An 18932-nucleotide genomic window follows, 5' to 3' on the forward strand; every position below is an offset into this window, starting at 1 on the left:
TTTTTTATTATTTCATTTTATAATGCATATAAAATGGAGGTAACAATTACAACATGATTTCTTCTATTATAGCTCTTATTCTAGAGCAAGTGGTACCAAGTGTCCAGTGTAAGATTTTGGACTGTTTCCCACTGAGTTGCAATTACAGTTTGTGCTGCTAAGTTCATATATAAGATCAATTCTTTTGACAATATATGTACATTGGTATCGTCACAAATATTGATGCACATTTTGCCAAATGATCATAATGATCTTGCTTCATCCCGTGTGCAGTTCGGTGTATAATGTATGTAGCTTTCCTTTTCTTTTTTTAAAGGATATGCTTGGCAGGAGTCACACAAAACTGATCAGGAGGACTTTAAACTGAATCCTGCACAGCAGAGCAATTAAATGCTAGAAAATGGTATAAAATCATGTACAGGTAACAGGAGTGTGAGTTAAGCCAGAGTGGGTAACCACTAATACATAAGGGGGACCGTAAGGGAGTGTTTGGGGAGTGTAATCCATGGTTTTTGATGGCTCTGTACCAGGACTGGGGAGCATATTCCCCCTCAGCAGGCAAGATCTGTTTCTGCCTTACCCCTTGTATGTCATATTTTGCAGGTGGGTGGCATCACTCATCTGTTGTCACAAAGATTTCAGGTAATGAGCCTCTTTGAAGATGTGTTCACAATGCACCTTCAGAGAGATTTGCTCCAGGATCAAGAAGGTGTTTGTCCTTAAACGTCTTTTAAGACAGGATTTGCGCTGAAACCATTTTAGCAGCAGTTGCAATGCAAGCCCCTTCATGAGATATTTAAGGCACAATTGCAATCCACTCAATGGTGAGCAAGGAAACTGGAGACCGCTAAACAAACCAGGGTGGCTGCATGGGGAGCTTTCTGGCAAACACATTTAAAAGAGACCCGAATGGGAACTGGAAGGATCTAAGGATCTGTCCTGCCTTCTTCTGGCTTAACGTTCTAGAGGAGGCCAGCTTGATAGGACTAAGGGCACATCTCAAAGAGCAGGGTCCTGGCAAGGCAGGTCTGGTAGTCCAGTCAATACTGGTAGGCACTGCCAGATCCCAATCAGGGTAGCAGGGGGTAAGGCAGGGTCAAAAGGCAGCTTGTCAGCACCCTGGAGAGCTCACAACAACCTTTGCTTGCTAGGACTCACTCAGGAAGAGCTGTCTTTAAAGGACCATTGCCCTGATCTGTAATCACTGACTCCTACAGCATGGCTGTGCAGCAGTATGAATTGGACAGATGTTCCCCAAGCTGGAGGACTCTCCTAAAGCCCCATCATCTGGCCTGAGTGGTCTGTAAGGAAGAGGTGATGGCACTCCAGGTATGTTTAGCCCTAAAAAGAGATGATTAAGAGGTATTGTGGCAGTCATCTTCAAATACTTTCTGTGTTCTTCCATAGAGGATGGAGCAAATACATTTGCTTTCTGTTGCCACCAAGGATAGAATCTGGACCAATGGGTTCATACTGCAAGAACAATTATTTACACTAAACATTAGGAAGAGCTTCCTAATGATGCAAACTGTTCAAAGGCTGGTGGACTCTTCTTCATTAGAGATTTGTAAGCAGAGGCTGGATGGTCACCTGTCAGGAATGCTGGAATAGTGATAATGCTTTATCACTCGTGTTTCTCAGTGACCTCAGTTGGACTACATAGCTGGAAAAAATCAAAGGGCATAAATGCTGCTTGTCCTTTAAAAAATACAGTGGTCTGCAATTTGCTTAACAGGTTTCTTTTATTGTTATTATTAACAGATGCATATGAACAGTCTTCTTGGATCAGACCAAAGATCCATGTAGGCCACCATTTTGCCATCTATCAGGTGCCCCTGATTAGCTCATAACTAGGATACAATGAAGAGAACCATCTATTGTTTGCCCCAAGTATCTGGTATTATGTCTCATAACCATTTTAGCTATTGATAGACTGTCTATAATTGGTTCAGTCATTCTAATTATATTTTTATTGTTAACATTTTCCTCATATACATGTACATACACATATACATATACATATGTACACACAGACAAAAGAAACACAGGGTGATGGATTTCAGTCAACACAGCCTGTGAACATATCACATGACAAAATCTTTCAGTTCTGGACTTCAGTGAAGCTTCCAGATGGACAGCAGAACTGACCATAGAAAGCATTTCTGTTGTTACTGACAGCTTTCCTTGGATGGAAATCTAGGATAGGAAAATGGGCTCCTCCAATGTTTCAGTTTGTACTCTTCACAGGACATCTTTTCACTGATGCACAATAATACAAGTGTTTTGAAGAGTGGGAGGAATCAGGACTGGCCCTGCCAATAAGCAGAATGAAGCAGTTGTCCCAGGCAGTTAATTTTGGGGTGCCATGAAAGGGCTGCAAGTGATTAGTTATTTAATTTATTATTGCTGCATTTTTCCTCCCAAGAAGGGAGAAAGGTGCTTGTGGGCTAAATTACCTAAATTACTTGACCAGCTTTGGGGACTAGTCTGCACCTTAAATCAGAGGGCACAATTTCCTGCTTCAGCTCAGGCAGCAAAATCCCTTGGACCAGCCCTGGACAGAATATGGTATGCACAGACTTAGAACATTTAGCCACCTTTTTCAGTTCATTATATATCATTTCCCAGAAAGCCTTGATCCTTGGGCACGTCCACCAAAGGTGAAAAAATGTACCTTCAATTTCTTTACATTTCCAACATTTGTTATCGGGCAAGTGATATATTTTTGCAAGCTTGACTGGAGTCATGTACCACCTGTACATCATTTTCATAATATTCTCTCTTAGGGCATTACATGCCGTGAATTTAATCCCGGTGGTCCACAACTTCTCCCAGTCAGCAAACATAATATTATATCCTATATCTTGTGCCCATTTTATCATTGCAGATTTTACTGTTTCTTCCTCAGTATGATATATAATGAACTGAAAAAGGTATTTAAATATACTTTCCCGAAGAAACCAGAGGCCTTTCTCCTGGGCATAGTTGGCCAATCGGTGTTAAAGAAGGATAGAACTTTTTTTATGTATACTACAGCAGCAGCAAGAATTCTCATCGCAAAGCATTGGAAGACACAAGACCTACCCACCTTGGAAGAATGGCAGATGCAACTAATAGACTATATGGAGATGGCGGAAATGACTGGCAGAATCCGAGACCAGGGAGAAGAGTTGGTGGAAGAAGATTGGAGGAAATTTAAAACTTATTTGCAGAAATATTGTAAAATTTTTGAATGCTGATGACATTGAAATGAATTGAAGGGGTTCTAGCAACAAGGTAAAATGTAAGATGGGATTAATAATAGATAAACTAATAGGACATGAATTTGCTGAACCAATTTCTAAAAGGGATACAAAAATGGGAGACATGAGGAAGTCAGGAAAATAAGTTAACTAAAGATGAGAAATTAAGAAAGAGGGAATTTTCATTTTTCTTTTATATGTGTTTTTTCTTTTTCTTTCTTTGTGTTTAATGTCTGTATTTTTGTATATTGTAATTTTGTATCTTTTTCTTTTTTGTATTTTTCTAAACTTTTCTATTGATAAAACCTAATAAAATATTATAAAAAAATAGAACATTTAGCCACATCTCTTGCAGTTCAACTGAAGGAAATAGCATGGGGAAATCAGGCAGATGTCTTATATCATTCAGAGAATGGGATGTCTGGAAAGAGGAAACACTGAAGATACTTTCATGGAAGGTGAGGAAACATTCGATCTAAATCTTTTATGGGTGGTATTCATCATCTTTAAAATGTCACCCACATATATAAACTAACTTTATTGGAGACATATTCAGTGTTCTGGGTCAGATTATCATATGTGATGAAACTCAGATCAGAGGCTTTTTTCTCTTCCCACTAATCTGGATTCCACTCCCCCTGAAGTTTTGAGTTTGCAGCTTGAGAGTGCTCCTGGACTTGCCACTGTCAGTAGAGGCATCTGTAGTGGCAGTTCTCTGCGGTGCATTCTATCATTTCGGTCTTGAACACCAGCTGCAGCCCAGTGTGGAGATACATGACCTGGCCTTGGTCACCATGTGTTAGTTCAGGTTGGGTTACTACTATGCCATTTACATGGGGCTGCTTCTGGAGACGGTTCGAAAATTTCAGCTGGTAAAAAAAACCTCTCGGCCTCCAGCATGCTAGCAGGAACCTGAAGGTGTGAATATGTGACATTGATTATGTGCCAATTACACTGGCTGCCAATATGTTTCTTGGCCCAATTCAAAGTGCCTAAATAGTTTTGAGTCTGGTTAGTTAAAAGATTGCCTGTACTGGTATGTCCCAGCCAATAATATAAGATCTGCTGTTTGTGTGCTTGCCTGTGAAAACCAGATAGGTTGATGAGCACACAAGACAGGGCCTTTGGGGTGGAATAGTGGAACTCTCTTGCAGTTAACATTCCAGCTTGGCCCCTTCGTTCTGGCATTCAATCCAGTATTTAAAATGTATCTTTTTGCTTAAGATTGCTTAGGTGATCTAATTCAGTTTCTCACAAGCACTCAGTGCTTGCAATAGCAAGGAAAGTGCACAGGGAGGGTCGTCCCCATGTAAATCTGGCTCCTTCCAGCCTGCCAGAGGGCTACTACTGTATGCTTCTTCCAGGGCAGAGTGCAGTTGCGATGGGGAGGAGGAGGCTACAATCTGGCAAATTGGAACTTATCTCCCCATTTCAATGGCTCTCAAGAGAACTGATGACATACAAACCAGGACAGGCAGCCTATAGAAAATCCAGAAACTGCAATGTTCCTTCAAACATAATTTAATATGATTCTTTTGAGTCCAAGAGAACGGTAGCAGTAGACTAAAGAGGAGATGGCCTTTGTGTTGTCTAAGCCGATGGTGCAAAGCCCACCCTGTTATTAGCCATGTCAAAGACGGAATAATATTCCTTAAGGAAGACATCACCAAGGATCCATAGGGGCTGCCCATTTGAGGAAGCCAAGTATGTGGTCTCAATTCCAGCTATGCAGTATCCATTGCTCTGTGAAATAAAAGAAAATGCGTTATAAGTTCCATCTCTGCTGGAAGAAAATGTGATAATGCCTTTGAAAAAGATGTACGAAATCATGTCCAGATTAGATTGCAAGTTAGAAATGTGGCTGCTCATCCATTTGCTATAACTATATAGCTGTAAACATACTTCCTAGAGATTGTTTGCAAGTGTATAGCTCATATGGTAGCTATGAGAGTTAGATCCATAATACACATGCTCTAATTCTGAGTCTCTGACCACCCACATGTGCAAGTTTAGAACAGACTGTAATACACACATGATCAATAGGGATGCCAAAGCAGCAAGCACCATCCATACTCTAGCAGAAGTGACAAAATTAAAGGATTCCCCACCACTCATTTGTAGGTACTATTACAAGTCTTGCTTCTAGAGATAAAATCCAGAGCAGACTAATCTTTGAAAAGATCTTTGCATTTACAAATGCAGGGAAACAAATAAGATGGTAAGGAGAGACCCCTGCAAGGTCCCCAAAATAAGGATCAGAAAAAATGATGTGAAATGCCGCCAATGCTATCTTTTCATAAAGCAAAGGCTGTGTTATCAAGAGCATTGGTGCAATCTCTAGATACGCTCTAACGCTTAGGTGCCTTGGTGTAAAATATGTGCCATTAAGCAATGTTGTACACTTACTTCAGAGATATAGGCAGAGGGAGGCAGTGGGAACTGGACTCCGTTAATGACAAAGGTGATGGTGGGCATGTTCTGAACATTGTTGCAGTTCACCACATACTGTGAAAGAAGACAAACAGAAGGTTTACTCAGTGAGCACACCAGGCCAGAGATTGGTCAGACTCAATCCACACTAGAAAATAGACTGACAGACAACATATGCTTGATTTATTCCAGTCACATACAGAGAACAGACACCTTTTAGAGTCCCCTTGTTTTTAAGCCTTTTTTGAAAAAAATTTATCTGAACTTGACTATTTTTATGTAAGCTGCCGTGAGGGTTTTTTGGTTTTTGTTTTAAGCAAGAACAGTATGGCAACAAATTCTAACATAAATAAAATACAAATGGAAATACCAAATACATAATAAACAAGCAACATCAGAATTATCCTGATGGATCAGGCTGAGACCCATCTTCTAATCCAGCATTCTCTTTACCATAGCAGTGAGGACAATGCCTCTGTGATCATCTAGGAGCACACATCTCTTGTACTTAACCTGGCTGTAGCATCCATCCTAGGTGCAAGATTTCAGATGGAGCCTGTTCCCCTGTGGTGAAGAGTGAACTGCAGGAATTTTCCTGCTCCACCTACCTCTCCATTGTATTGTTCAGCTCCTATAGCCTGCAGGAATGTCCCAATGTACTGCTGAGGGATAGTTAGCTGGCAAGTGCCAGTGTCCACAATTCCTTGGCAGCCTTCACTGCACCAGCCGGTAGCCTCATCACCGATGGCAAACCTATAGAGATAAAAGCAAAGAATGTTGCAAGGACAACGTTAGCAATAAAGAACAAAGCAGGCAATAAGAGAAACACAAAGACCTCCTAATATTTAAGATGGAGGAGTCTTCATCTATAGCTACAAAGGGTTGTGGCCAATGCTAGTCCTACTCAGAGTAGACCCATTGAAAATAACATGACCAATGTAGGTCCATTAATTTAAATGGGTTTTCTCTGAGTAGAGTTTAGTTGGATACAACACAAAGACAGCTATTATGGCCATGGAAACACATACATAGCCACATAAGGAGCTTGTGGTGGACTCCAGGAGACAGAAGAGCAACGTCCAGCCACTTCTGATTGATGGGGTCTGTGTGGAGAGGGTAACAACGTTCAGATTTTTGGGCACTGAATTACAAGAGGATCTGTCCTGGAGTGTCAACACAAGGGGGCTTGTGAAGAAGGCACAGCAGAGACTGTACTTTTTGAGAATACTAAGGAAAAACCATCTTCCGCAGAAACTGCTGCTTGCCTTCTATCACTGTGCCATTGAGAGCGTGCTCACTTATGGCTTATGTGTGTGGTACGGAAGCTGTACTACCCAGGACAGGATGGGGTTGTGCAGGGTTGTTAAGGCAGCAGAGAGCATTGTTGGCTGCCCACTCTCCACCTTAGAGCAGATTTATGCCACAAGGTGCCATAGGAAGGCACTGGACATAGTAAAAGATCCATCACATCCTGGTCACTGTCTCTTCGAGCTCCTGCCGTCGGGACGGAGATACAGGACGATGAAGACAAGAACGAGCCGTCTTAAGAACAGCTTCTTCTCCAGAGCAATCTCGGCCCTGAATGGGAAGCCCGGACTTTGAAAGTCATCTAATCTCCCTTGCTGTATTGTTTAATTAGTGTTTTTATGGAGCAGTCAAGTAATTTCATTGTCCCCGAAGGGGGCAATGACAATAAAGATATTATTATTATTATTATTATTATTATTATTATTATTATTATTATTATTATTAACTATAACCCAAAGAGGTTTACTTACTTCACATCAATCTTTCCTGAAAAGTAAAATCCAGTTTTCAACTCCATGCTGTTTCCCACTTTCAAATGTGAAAACCAAATCTGAGACATCCCAAAATTTGGGAATCTACTATGATTTGAGTAAAAGAAGAAGCTTCTGTTGGAAAAACTTGTAATCTGGGGGGTGCAGACAAAATGGTAATACCCAGGGATTTGCCACACACGTCCTGTTAAAAAGGTGCTGGGAAAGACCTCTGAGATGCTGGAGAGCTGCTACTAATCCATGCAGAACAGCCTTTGCCAGCCTGGGGCGCTTCAGATGTATTAGGCTATGACTCTTCTTTGCCCCAGCCACTGTGGCTGATGGAAGTGGTAGACCAAAAGCGTCTGGGGAGCATCAGGCTGGCAAAGGCAGATTTAGGCAACGCTAGACAAAATGGACCAGGGAAGCTGCCTTAGTGTAAAGCAGCATCATAGGATTGCCAACCTCAGTTGCTGGAATCCTGTATTTTTGCAGCATTCAAGGTGCTGGGAAGAGCATGTTTTGCTTCCTTCTATTAGCTGGTCCATCCATTATGACTGAAAGTGCTGCACAAAATATTGTGGTGCGAATCTCACTATTCCCTGGTGACAGGTGATGAGTGACTCATCTCATTTCCCATGCCGCCTTCATTTGGCAGTCTTTTAGAAACAGAGAGCTTCTCAAGCACACCTGTCAGCAGCTTTCATGTAGCATGTTTTGCTAAAAAAACAAACTACTACACTTCAGCAAGGATATCCTCATCCTTGCAGCAGTGAACACTGTTTTGTTATCTATTGCTCCTTCTTAGAATTATTTTCTTTGTTTTGCATAACTCTCCCTTTGAAACTAATAGAACTTTAAAGTGCCTAGCTTTTAATGGATCACTATCCTCCTGGTTTTTGAAGGTTCATTTCCAGTGCTGGAGCACACAGACACACTCACCTCTTGATGCACAAGCATGCAGACACACACACACACACACACACACATTTTAAAGTAGCAAACAAGAATAAGACTATTCCCCTCTGTAGAAATGCTGCACATTCAAAGAGGCTGGAGACCTTTTGTTATCATCTGGATAGAGACATGGCAATGGGAGAAAACCATAATTAGCTATAGATGAAATGAGAATTATGAATATCACTTACTCCTCAATACCAATCTGCCAGTAAAGCTCACGAGTGACGGGTGCCCAAGCAATTTCTCCTGAGTACAGTTGAGTGTCAACACCTCCTAAGATCAATTCACCTCCATACTGAACAGTTGGTTGGCTGTTGAGTGGGGAAATGGACAAAACCAGTCAAGGCTAGCCTTATGAATGTCTTGAAGGTCTATATTTGCATACATAAAAGCAGGGAGCAGAGGAACAAACAATTGGGCACAGACTACTTCAGTTTGACAAATCCTGAATGACCACAAGGTTCCCCTCACCCCTCCCAAGATCAGATTCTCTCTTGATTGATAAGCATACATTCAAAGGAGGGAGAAAACCCATCCTTTCACCACTCCATTTTCTAAGCCAAAAGGATGGCTAATGTGTGTCAGGGCAAATAGAGGACTTGATTGTCATTTGGGAATCATATGCATAAACACTTACTGTAGGCAGAAAGGCTACATCTTATTGGTAGAGCATCTTCTTTGTGGGGGTCTTTGAGGAAGGATCTGCTAATGGCGAAGGGCAATACCTCACTAGCAGAGCATCTGCTTTGTGGACAGAAGGTCACAAGGCCAGCATCTTCAGGTAGGGCTGTGAAAGACTCCCTGTCTGAAATCCCGGCTAGCTACCGTCAGATGGAGTAAAAGCCAGACACAGTATAAGACAGCTTCCTATGTTCCTATGTGAGGAAATTAAACCTTAGCATGTGTTGCAACCCTCCCCGAATGAAATATTTTTAAATGGCTGGGGTATCCATCTCAACTCTGAATGATATTCATGGTTTTAAGGAGCAGTAAGAATACTACAGGGAGTTGTAGTTTAGTTATTCCAGATTAACATCTATGAGCTCGATCTTCTGAATGCCTCCTGACAAATTTACAGATTTTTGTATCTCACCGTGAGAAATAGAAGCTGAAGATGGGTTCAGAGAGCTGCCCCTGCCTCATCATCGACTGCATGGCTGTGTATGACCCCCCTACAGCTAAGGCAGGATAAGCCATGCCCAAAATCCCATCAAAATTGGCATAGTAGAAGGGAGTGGCAGGTTCATTCTCACTCAGGCCAAACTCCTGGTTTTGAATGACAATATTCTGGACCTGGGAGGAACAGAAGGAAAAATGGGTTTCATCCGCAATCGGAGGCACAGCAATGATTTTGAGCTTGAATAAATCAAATTATCAATAGTAAGAATAGGTAACACATGGCATTTTTAGGAATAATGCAAAACAAAGAGGCAATGAGACTGTGGGCTAAACAAACACAGTTTCCAATGCCTCACTGGGAAAGCTTATGAAGTTCTCTTTACACTAGACCTAGTTAATTTGTAAAGGAATGAATAAAAAGGATGGGATCATAAAATGACCTTTTGAGTTTTCTGCCTCAGATGTTAAAACAGCTTTGGCGGTCATCAGGATCAAACTACTTGTCCACCACAGCAAAGCACCCATTATGTAGAAAGTGGTGTGCAAAACAACCAAACAAACCCTCATTTCTGCCTATTGCAGTAGTGGCACACAGCCAGCAATATCTGGGCCACAAACTTCCATCTTAAGCTTTGGTTGGTCCCCTTCTTTCTTAGCTTGTGAAGTAAATTCTGGTTGCAAGGCTGGGTTCCGAACAGACTGCTTTTTCTTTGATTGACCAATGTTCGATGATTCCTAAGGTAAAGGTAAAGGTACCCCTGCCTGTACGGGCTAGTCGTGTCTGACTCTAGGGTTGTGCGCCCATCTCACTTAAGAGGCCGGGGCCCAGCGCTGTCCGGAGACACTTCCGGGTCACGTGGCCAGCATGACGAAGCTGCTCTGGCGAGCCAGCACAGCACACGGAAACACCGTTTACCTTCCCGCTATAAAGCGGTACCTATTTATCTACTTGCACTTAAGAGTGCTTTTGAACTGCTAGGTGGGCAGGAGCTGGGACCGAATGACGGGAGCTCACCCCGCCGCAGGGATTCGAACCGCCGACCATGCGATCGGCAAGCCCTAGGTGCTGAGGTTTTACACACAGTGCCACCCACCACCAACTTTGTGATTCCTAGAATGCCACAAAGTTTAAGGTGGGTGAATGCGAGATGCAATGGTCACTTACCTGCACAGTATCATAGCCTAGCATGACAGTCAAGTCACCACTCCCATAGTAGAGAGTATAGGTCTGTCCATTGTTGTAGTATGTAGAAGATGCACTGGGGTTAAATCTATTGTGGTTTTCTAGAGTAAAGTAAAACAAAACAAAAAGCGTAATATCATGAACACTTCCTAACTGAGTCGTGTTCTTTAGTACATTGGCACATTCTATTGTTTTGTTGTTGTTGTTTGCATATAATTTTTTAGCATATCATTTTCAACAATAATTAAACATACTTTTACATCTTATTCAAATGTTTGACTTCCATAAATCCTGGCACATTGTATCGTTATTTTATGTCAGAATGTCAGTGCTGAGAGTTATAAAGATTTTGAACTGAAGGAGGAAAAAGAAGGATCAGCCATCTCTAAAATATCACTATAATATACAGTTTTTCCATTCCCATTAAAAATAGTACAAGAGATAAGTGTGGCTTTTTAAAAAAGAAAGCAAGCCAAATTGGCTAATAAGTTCAAAGAAACAAGTTTCCCTGCAGCTGGATGTTAGTACTCACCACAGGCTGCTGTACTACAGTACACAGATGGTACCCAGAGATTGGAGGAGCCAGTATCCATCACAACAAGGAAGTCCTGTGGTGGAGTCCCAATGCTGATCTGTCCAAAGTAGAAGGACTGTCCAAGGAGAAAATTTTGGTAAGAAGAAAGATTTTGTCACATTTGTAAATACTGAGCTTCAACATTTCCCTTTCATTTCTACTATTGTTCCCACTCAGAAATGGCAGCTCAGGTCATTTTCAAAATGAATCCTAGCCCACAATGGGAGGTAAGCAATGTCCAAGATCATACAGTGGGTTCGTGACAAGCTGTGTGCAAGAACACAGAATCAAAATGTCATCATTTAATCATTTTCTGTAATTACAAGCCCCATTGTTGGCTTGACTTCACCCCTATTGGCACACCCCATTGTGTCTTGAGACAGGCAAATGCCAACCACCACAACATTGTCAGATTCAGGTAAGGGATGCACACACACAGCCATTGCTGTTTTCACCCCAGTAATTGCCGCATAGTGTATCTTGTAGACAGTAGAGGCTGGTGAAACCTAGACCTGGTGGGGTGCCTTGGAGCTTTCAGTACTATGCTTGCTCACTGCATAGGGCTGATTTTGGAACCGCACCTAAGTTAAATCTCATCAGTGGTGTATGCAGGCTTAGATTTTTGTTCAGTGGCTCTCTCTCAAGCTTGTAAAATAGTAAAAAGGAAAACCACCAGCTACCAAATGGTTGTTATAGAAAGATAACCACTCTACAGCTTGTTTTCCTGTTCAGTTAAGAAGAAGAAGACTTTGGATTTGATATCCCACTTTATCACTACCCGAAGGAGTCTCAAAGCAGCTAACATTCTCCTTTCTCTTCCTCCCCCACAACAAACACTCTGTGAGGTGAGAGAGGCTGAGAGACTTCAGAGAAGTGTGACTAGCCCAAGGTCACCCAGCAGCTGCATGTGGAGGAGCAGGGAATTGAACCCAGTTCACCAGATTACGAGTCCACCGCTCTGAACCACTACACCACACTGGTGGTTTTACTCTCAGGTAAGTGGACAGAGGGTTTCAGGCAGCATACATCATGCACCATAATAAAACTAAAGCAATTGTCCCAATGTCATACAGTAAGCTTCATGACTGAGTGGGGATTTGAACCCTGGTTTCCTGGGTCCTAGTCCAATTCTCTAACCATTATGCTACCCTAGCAAGTGACATGATTAGAATTACGCTGTTGTTGCATACTCCATTACCTCTAACCCTCCAGCTAGGTGACAAAGTGGGCAAGCTCACTTATTCCATCATTCCAAAAGTGAAGAAGCACTTTCACCAGTCAACCTCAAATTCATCATGGACAGAGACAGTGGTGTGAAAATGGTCTTGACAGGAGCAATTATGTTGCTTTCCTGAGGCCATATAACCTTTGACAGACTGAAAAGTGAAAAGGAAAGATGGGCAGAAGAAGAGAGAAAGATGCATATTTTATTATTTTAATACTCACATTCAAGTAGTTGGTTATTGGTTCGTAAGCAATGTTGTATTCATTCAAGTGGTATTTTGCTGCAGGATCAACATAGTTTTTCTTCAGAAATTCCTCCAGCACTCCTTTCTCCTTCATGTTCTCCCGAATGGATCTCCCTTTCTTCAGAATGACTCTGCAGAAGACACAAAGATCTCAGGATGCCAAAAGCAACAGTGCTGGTCCTTCTGTACCTCTCCTATGCCCTCTTTCTTCATCAGCTTCCTCCTCTATTTTGTTACTGGGAACTACTAACAGTCCATCGAGCTACTTTATCGTTTATTTTATTCATCATATTAAATTTTATTAAATAAATAAAAACAAGGGGTGCACAAGGCAGAAAGAATAAGTCTTGAAGCCTGAAAAACTAGGGTTTAACTTTTCTATGGAAAGATAAGAACATAGTCATTGGCTGAAAATGTGTGACCTGATTTAGCTTCCAGTAATATTTCCATGTCACTCATTACTACAGGGCTCATCCAGACTGCCTTTTGTGTCACGGGTCTGGGATTTAAAGCTCTGCCTCTAAGCTTTTGGGTCCCTGCACTTTCCCTGGGAAAACCCAAGTTTTGCAGCTGAATTGGAGAAAATGTCAATTGGGTCTTCTGTGTATATCCATTTGCTTCAATTCAATGATAAAACACAGGGAAAGCACAGGGACAAAAATACTGCTCAGGCCTGGAGCTTTAAATTGCATAGCTGTGCAACAGAAAGTCTGAATGAGACCCTAATTGAGACACTCACCTCTCCAGCCCCTCCGACAGGTGGAGACAGACCAGTACCAGGATCAACCACTTCATGATGCTCTGTGTCTTGGCCAATGTGATATTCTAGAGAATCTAGAAATCCCTTCCGCAGTTACAGCTGTTGTGTCCCTACTTTTATACCTGGGCCTACTCTCCTCTGCTGGCTTATCTGTTTACTCTTGACGTCCTCCAGTACCATGCATTCCCAATATCTACACTTTCCATTGCTTATGAGTGATAGAAAGTCCTTTGTTAGAGTGGTTTTAAATGCAACTTGTGCCCTTCATTTTTTGTAAAAAGAAATATTGAGTGATTATCTACAAACTTTTGCTAATACGGAAAACAAATCTGCGATAAGATATTAATAAGCCAAATTCCTTATAATCTGTTCCTACCCTTTTCAGAAACAATAAAGGACAATTTGATAATCACAGCTGCTGTGATGGGTATTTAAGTGTGGCTAGATACGTTCCATTTTTATACACTGAGTCGAACAAATATTGTAACTCCAGGTTATCTTCACTAAGGTATTGGGCCATGTTGAGCCATGCCCTTGGGAAGCTGTGCTTGCTAACATTATATTTAATTCCATGTTTGGGTCTAAGCTGTGATCAGTTCACATTTAATATCTAGGTTTTTCAGTTGATTAGTATGTCAAAGATAATAATTGTCAACAGCTCGAGTTCCCTAATAGAATTTAATGAGGTTTTGAAATAGCTGTTTTCTGTTGCATGAACACATTTTCACACCTTGCATATTTATGTGTTTCCATTCAGGTATTTTTAAATTATTCCATGGAAGATCTGTGCATGCCAGTCCCACCCTCTCCACCACACTGAGTGGGAAGGTCTGAAGGGGGACTGTCAGCACATTCAGGGAATTCAGGGAACTCTTCACCCACAGATAAAATTTAAGAATAGCTTGAATAGTATGAGAAACTATTCCAGATTAGCGTCAATTACAGATGACCTGATTATTGAGCATTCATGCTAGATAGATAGATAGATAGATAGATAGATAGATAGATAGATAGACAGATAGATAGATAAATTTATTGTCATTGTCCGTATATACACAGTATACACAACAACGAAAATCAAACATCCACCCAAAGACCGGGTTCGCATATACATTTGCACGTATCTCCGAACTCTCATCCTATTTAGACATAATCTATAAAACATAACATAATCCAGAATATAGCATGACCTATTAAAAGCATAACATAACCTAAAACCTATCTCATTACTTCTACTCCCTACTTACTAAACCTTGCAACTGGCCCTGAGATCATTATTTAGTGCAATCAGAGCTCTTGGATAGAAACTATTCAGAAGGCGTGTGGTTCGTGTTTTCATTGTCCTATATCTTCTGCCTGAAGGCAATAGTTCAAAGAAGTTGTGAGCAGGGTGGGTGGGATCTCTCAGAATATTTTGTGACTTCTTCAAGATGCGAGACGTGAAGATCTCATCCAGGGTTGGTAGCTAATTTGTTTGCACAAAGTGGGCAATGTCGGCTGTTTATTGAACACACTTTCTGTTGTTTTTTTTGTTGGGGGGTGGCTATGGGACAGTGTGCCAAGCTATCCATATCCCACACTTTCCACTTCAGTTTCGCATCACTTTCTTAACTCCAAAAGATTCAACTTTTGGGGGAAGCAGGTAAAAATAGATGGGCCCATCAAAATCAGGTCCATCCAAGTTTCTTAGGGAGTGGGGCTAATTCTATCTCATTCCATTTCCAGGTGGATTTTAAATGGAAAATCCTTACAAATTCATGTGGAAACACTCTTTCTAAAACAACAACAACAACAACTTATTAAGTTCTCTGGGGGTTGCACACTGCCTTGATTCAGCTATTTATTTGTTTTATTTTTATTTTTTTAAATTATAAACTTTTAAAAATAGGGCATCTGGCCACCCACAGCGTGGAGCAGCTAATACAGGGGAGCTCCCTGATGCCTCATGTTTTGAATGCATCTGCAGCTTGTCCTTCAGACAGTAACAGGTCATTATGGCGGCTCCCATTTAAAGAAGCTAGGCAGTAGGCACTACACACCTGAAGCCCCAGGTCATCATCTCCACCAGTTAAAACATTTTCCTAAGGGTAACTTCATATGGGAAAGGCATCATTTTCAATCAATCAATAGAAGACACCCAAGACCATCTAGTTCATGATATTCTGTAGGAGATACCTTCTAATTGTTCTGACCAGAGTATAGACTGGTTCATATGGGTTTCACTGGCTGCACACATAGATACAACACATACACACCATGCAAACCACACACACTTTCTCCATGAGCCCAATATCCACTGTACTAAGTACAAAAATGCCTGCATTCATGCTACTAGGATTTATGGGATTGAGGGCACTTCCCTGCACGCAGTGTCAATTTGTAATAAAGATCCAAACCATTAGAGGTTTTTAAGCAGAGGTTGAATGGCAACCTGTCATTGGTGCTTTAGCTGAGATTCCTGCATTGCAGGGAGTTGGGCTAGATGACTAAAGTTGGGGTCCCTTCCAACTCTACAATTCTATGCTTCTATTAGGATGGAAGAGCGGTTCATTCAGTTTGTGAATCTTTAGCTTGTGAATTTAACTTTTCTGCACTTATGGTGGCAATGTGATATCGTGCACGCCTTGGGGTATTGGAGTCTTTGCAGAAATAGAATTAATACAATTAATATACAGTGTCCCCTTTGCTAGCATTGTTTGGGGCAATAAATGATTCTAACCAACAGCTCTGTGTTATAAAGAGCTGTTGATCTCTTTGGAGACAGGAAGGTGCTGGCACTCAGATGATGGACTAATCCTTTACTCTTGATATACCTGAGTTGGACACTTGTCCCAGTGGGAAAACTGACCTGTCAAATATGTGCTGCTTTATGCCTTTATCCTTTTATGCAGGTTGGCAACTATTTGTTTCATATATGCACAGAGAAGAATACAGGAGACAAGTACCTCATACACATGGAAGACTGTGGAGAAAACTATTGGAGTAAGAGCTTTGGAACCTGGTTTGGTTTGCACTTTTGGTGTTATTTTGGCTGCTTTGCTGTCTTCAACTATGAGACTGCTGTCATGGAAAAGTTAAGGAGTTCAGAAATATCACCGTGAGTTCTTTGGAAACTCAAGTGGATACCATCCAGACTTGGCAGTTATTAATTTATCTATTAGGCCTAGGATTTCATCTGTTGTCACCACTATTTACCTCAGTTCCTCAGAGTCCCATCCTAAGTTCAGGCATAGCTATCTACTCTACATCTTCCCTGTGGAGACACATGCAAATAGTTCATTTGGCCTTTCTGCAATGTCATTTTCTTCCTTTAGCACACTTTTGTTTCCCTTCTCATCCAAAGATCTGACACTTCCTTAATTGTACTTCTTGTTCCTAATGTGTTTAAAGAATGCTTGCTGTTGGTCTTTATGTTTTTAGCAATGTGCTCCTCTCTTTTCCCCCATCTCTTATAGGCTTCCTATTTCTTTTGCCAAGGTTTGTCTTCCATTTTGTTCCCCTCACAAGACTATCATTTTTCTCAAGAAGCCTTTCTGTCTCTAACAGCTTCATTGACTCTGTCCATTAACCATGTTGGTATCCTCTTGGCCCTGGTGGTACTTTCCCAAATCTGCATAAGCTTTCTAGCTGAGCTTCTGTTACTGTGATTTTGAACCCAGAAGCATTCCAGAAAGGATGTAGGAATAGCTAGGAAGTCTTGGAAATGGGGCTGAGAGAGGCAGAAAGACTTAGTGTACCCCTATAAATGTGATGTGAAGCAGGATGTGTTGGAGTGTTAATGCTGTGAACCTCCCTATTTGGCTCAGCCAAAATCTTATATCACAGAAATCTCCAAAATCTCTAATGACTTTTATTTCAAGGAAACCAAATCCAAGGTGTGTGTTGGCATCCCTGGCATGTTTCGCTGCTCAGAGATTGGGGCATCAGCAAAACAGTATAATATGGAGAACCATACATTTGCCAGAAGAGCTCATTAGCTCTTCCTGTGATGCATACCCGCCAACATTTCTTCGATGAAAATAGGAATGTCCTATTCCATAATAATAATAATTTTATTATTTATACCTCACCCATCTGACTGGGTTGCCCCAGCCACTCTAGGCAGCTTCCAACATATATAAAAAACATAACAAAACAATAAACATTAAAAAGCTTCCCTCTACAGGGCTGCCTTGAAATGTCTTCTAAAGGATGTATAGTTACTTATCTCCTTGCTTGGGGGTCACAGAACTCCATAACCCCCCCCCCAACATTCATCCAATGAAAATAGGGATAGCCTGCCATACCCTCCAATATTTCTCCCATGAAAATAGGGACGTCCTAAGGAAAAGCAGGACATTCCAAGTTCAAATCAGAAACTGGGACGGCTTCTGTAAATCCGGGACTGTCCCTGGAAAATAGGGGCACTTGGAGGGTTTGTGTGATGTGCTTCTGCTTAGCTCAGGAGGTTACCTGCAGGTTACAGATCTGCTCATGGGGGGGGGTCATTTATGGGTAAGCTTTTATTCCCACTGACTTTAAATGAAGTATCTGAAGTTCCATTCTAACTTTAACAATGGACTTTTCAAAAGTGCTCCTCAGTTTCTTGTTACACTACCAGTTGTGCTGCTCTCTCTGTCCTGGGAGACCCTAGTGGAGGGATAATTCTGGGGTGATGGTGAGATTATTTATTTATTTCATAAAATTTGATTTACTCCCCCCCCCAAAAAAAACCCCAACCTTTCAAAGCAGTTTACATATGCAGATATAAAGGATTTTTGGTAACCCTCCCCAGGGCCTAGGGGAATGTAAAATTCTGAAACTTTAGGGAAAACATTAAGATGTCACATTTTTCCCCATCATGCTTTGTCAGCAGTTTCAGAAACCTACTCTCAGGGGCGGACTTTGGTAATCATTCGTAATATGGTGCCCTGTGTGAGGCAATAATTTGGGCCCCCCCAAACGGACCTTCTCAACTTTGGATCTTCTCCATTTTGTGCTCCCTTGGCTTAGCACCCTATGTGGGGGAACTTCCCACACTGCCCTAAATCTCATGCTGCCACTCTCCAGCAACGCAGAGCAGGGCTTTCAGTGTGGCTGCCCCTGTTCTCTGGAACAACATTCCCACTGAGATATGATAGGTACCCACTAGCTATACTTTCCAGAAATAATGAAAGACATTTTTGCTTTTCCAGACCTTTCCAGATGGATGAAAAGGTGTTCATTTTGTATTATGTTTAATACTGTATAATTTTTAAAACCTATTTTCAACTGTTTTACTCCTTTTTAAAATATCTTAGTTATGTTTACAATGTGTCTGTGAATCTCTCTCTCTCTCTCTCTCTCTCTCACACACACACACACACACACACATTCAAATATTTAATAATAATAATAACATTTTCCCCCAAGCAAGTCAGGCAAGAACTCATACAACT

The 18932-nt window shown here is 41.4% G+C and overlaps 1 protein-coding gene and 1 long non-coding RNA gene across 2 annotated transcripts; both read right to left on the reverse strand.

The window, feature by feature from the left end:
* Positions 1 to 1723: 1723 nt before the first annotated feature.
* Positions 1724 to 3836, reverse strand: LOC309535508. The gene is made up of 2 exons (XR_014221269.1): positions 3587 to 3836; positions 1724 to 2597 (listed from the first exon to the last, which is right to left on the reverse strand). It is a non-coding gene; the product is annotated as an uncharacterized lncRNA (long non-coding RNA).
* Positions 3837 to 4747: 911 nt separating this feature from the next.
* Positions 4748 to 13616, reverse strand: LOC309535506 (pepsin B-like). Its single transcript, XM_082228608.1, has 9 exons — positions 13495 to 13616; positions 12733 to 12886; positions 11245 to 11362; positions 10695 to 10813; positions 9504 to 9703; positions 8599 to 8721; positions 6281 to 6425; positions 5649 to 5747; positions 4748 to 4985 (listed from the first exon to the last, which is right to left on the reverse strand). The coding sequence occupies exons 1-9, from the start codon at positions 13548 to 13550 to the stop codon at positions 4833 to 4835; spliced, it is 1167 nt and encodes a 388-aa protein (XP_082084734.1). The 5' UTR covers positions 13551 to 13616; the 3' UTR covers positions 4748 to 4832.
* Between the last annotated feature and the right edge of the window lie 5316 nt (positions 13617 to 18932).

This window comes from Podarcis vaucheri, assembly GCF_965113315.1.
Source record: "Podarcis vaucheri genome assembly, chromosome: 6".
Taxonomy (NCBI): Eukaryota; Metazoa; Chordata; class Lepidosauria; order Squamata; family Lacertidae; genus Podarcis; species Podarcis vaucheri.

Coding starts and splice junctions, on each gene's coding strand:
- LOC309535506 (XM_082228608.1), bottom strand. CDS start 13,550: ATGAAGTGGTTGATCCTGGTACTGGTCTGTCTCCACCTGTCGGAGGGG. Junction 12,887..13,494: donor CTGTCGGAGGGGCTGGAGAG/GTGAGTGTCTCA, acceptor TGTCTTCTGCAG/AGTCATTCTGAAGAAAGGGA. Junction 6,426..8,598: donor TGGCAGATTGGTATTGAGGA/GTAAGTGATATT, acceptor TTATCTCTATAG/GTTTGCCATCGGTGATGAGG.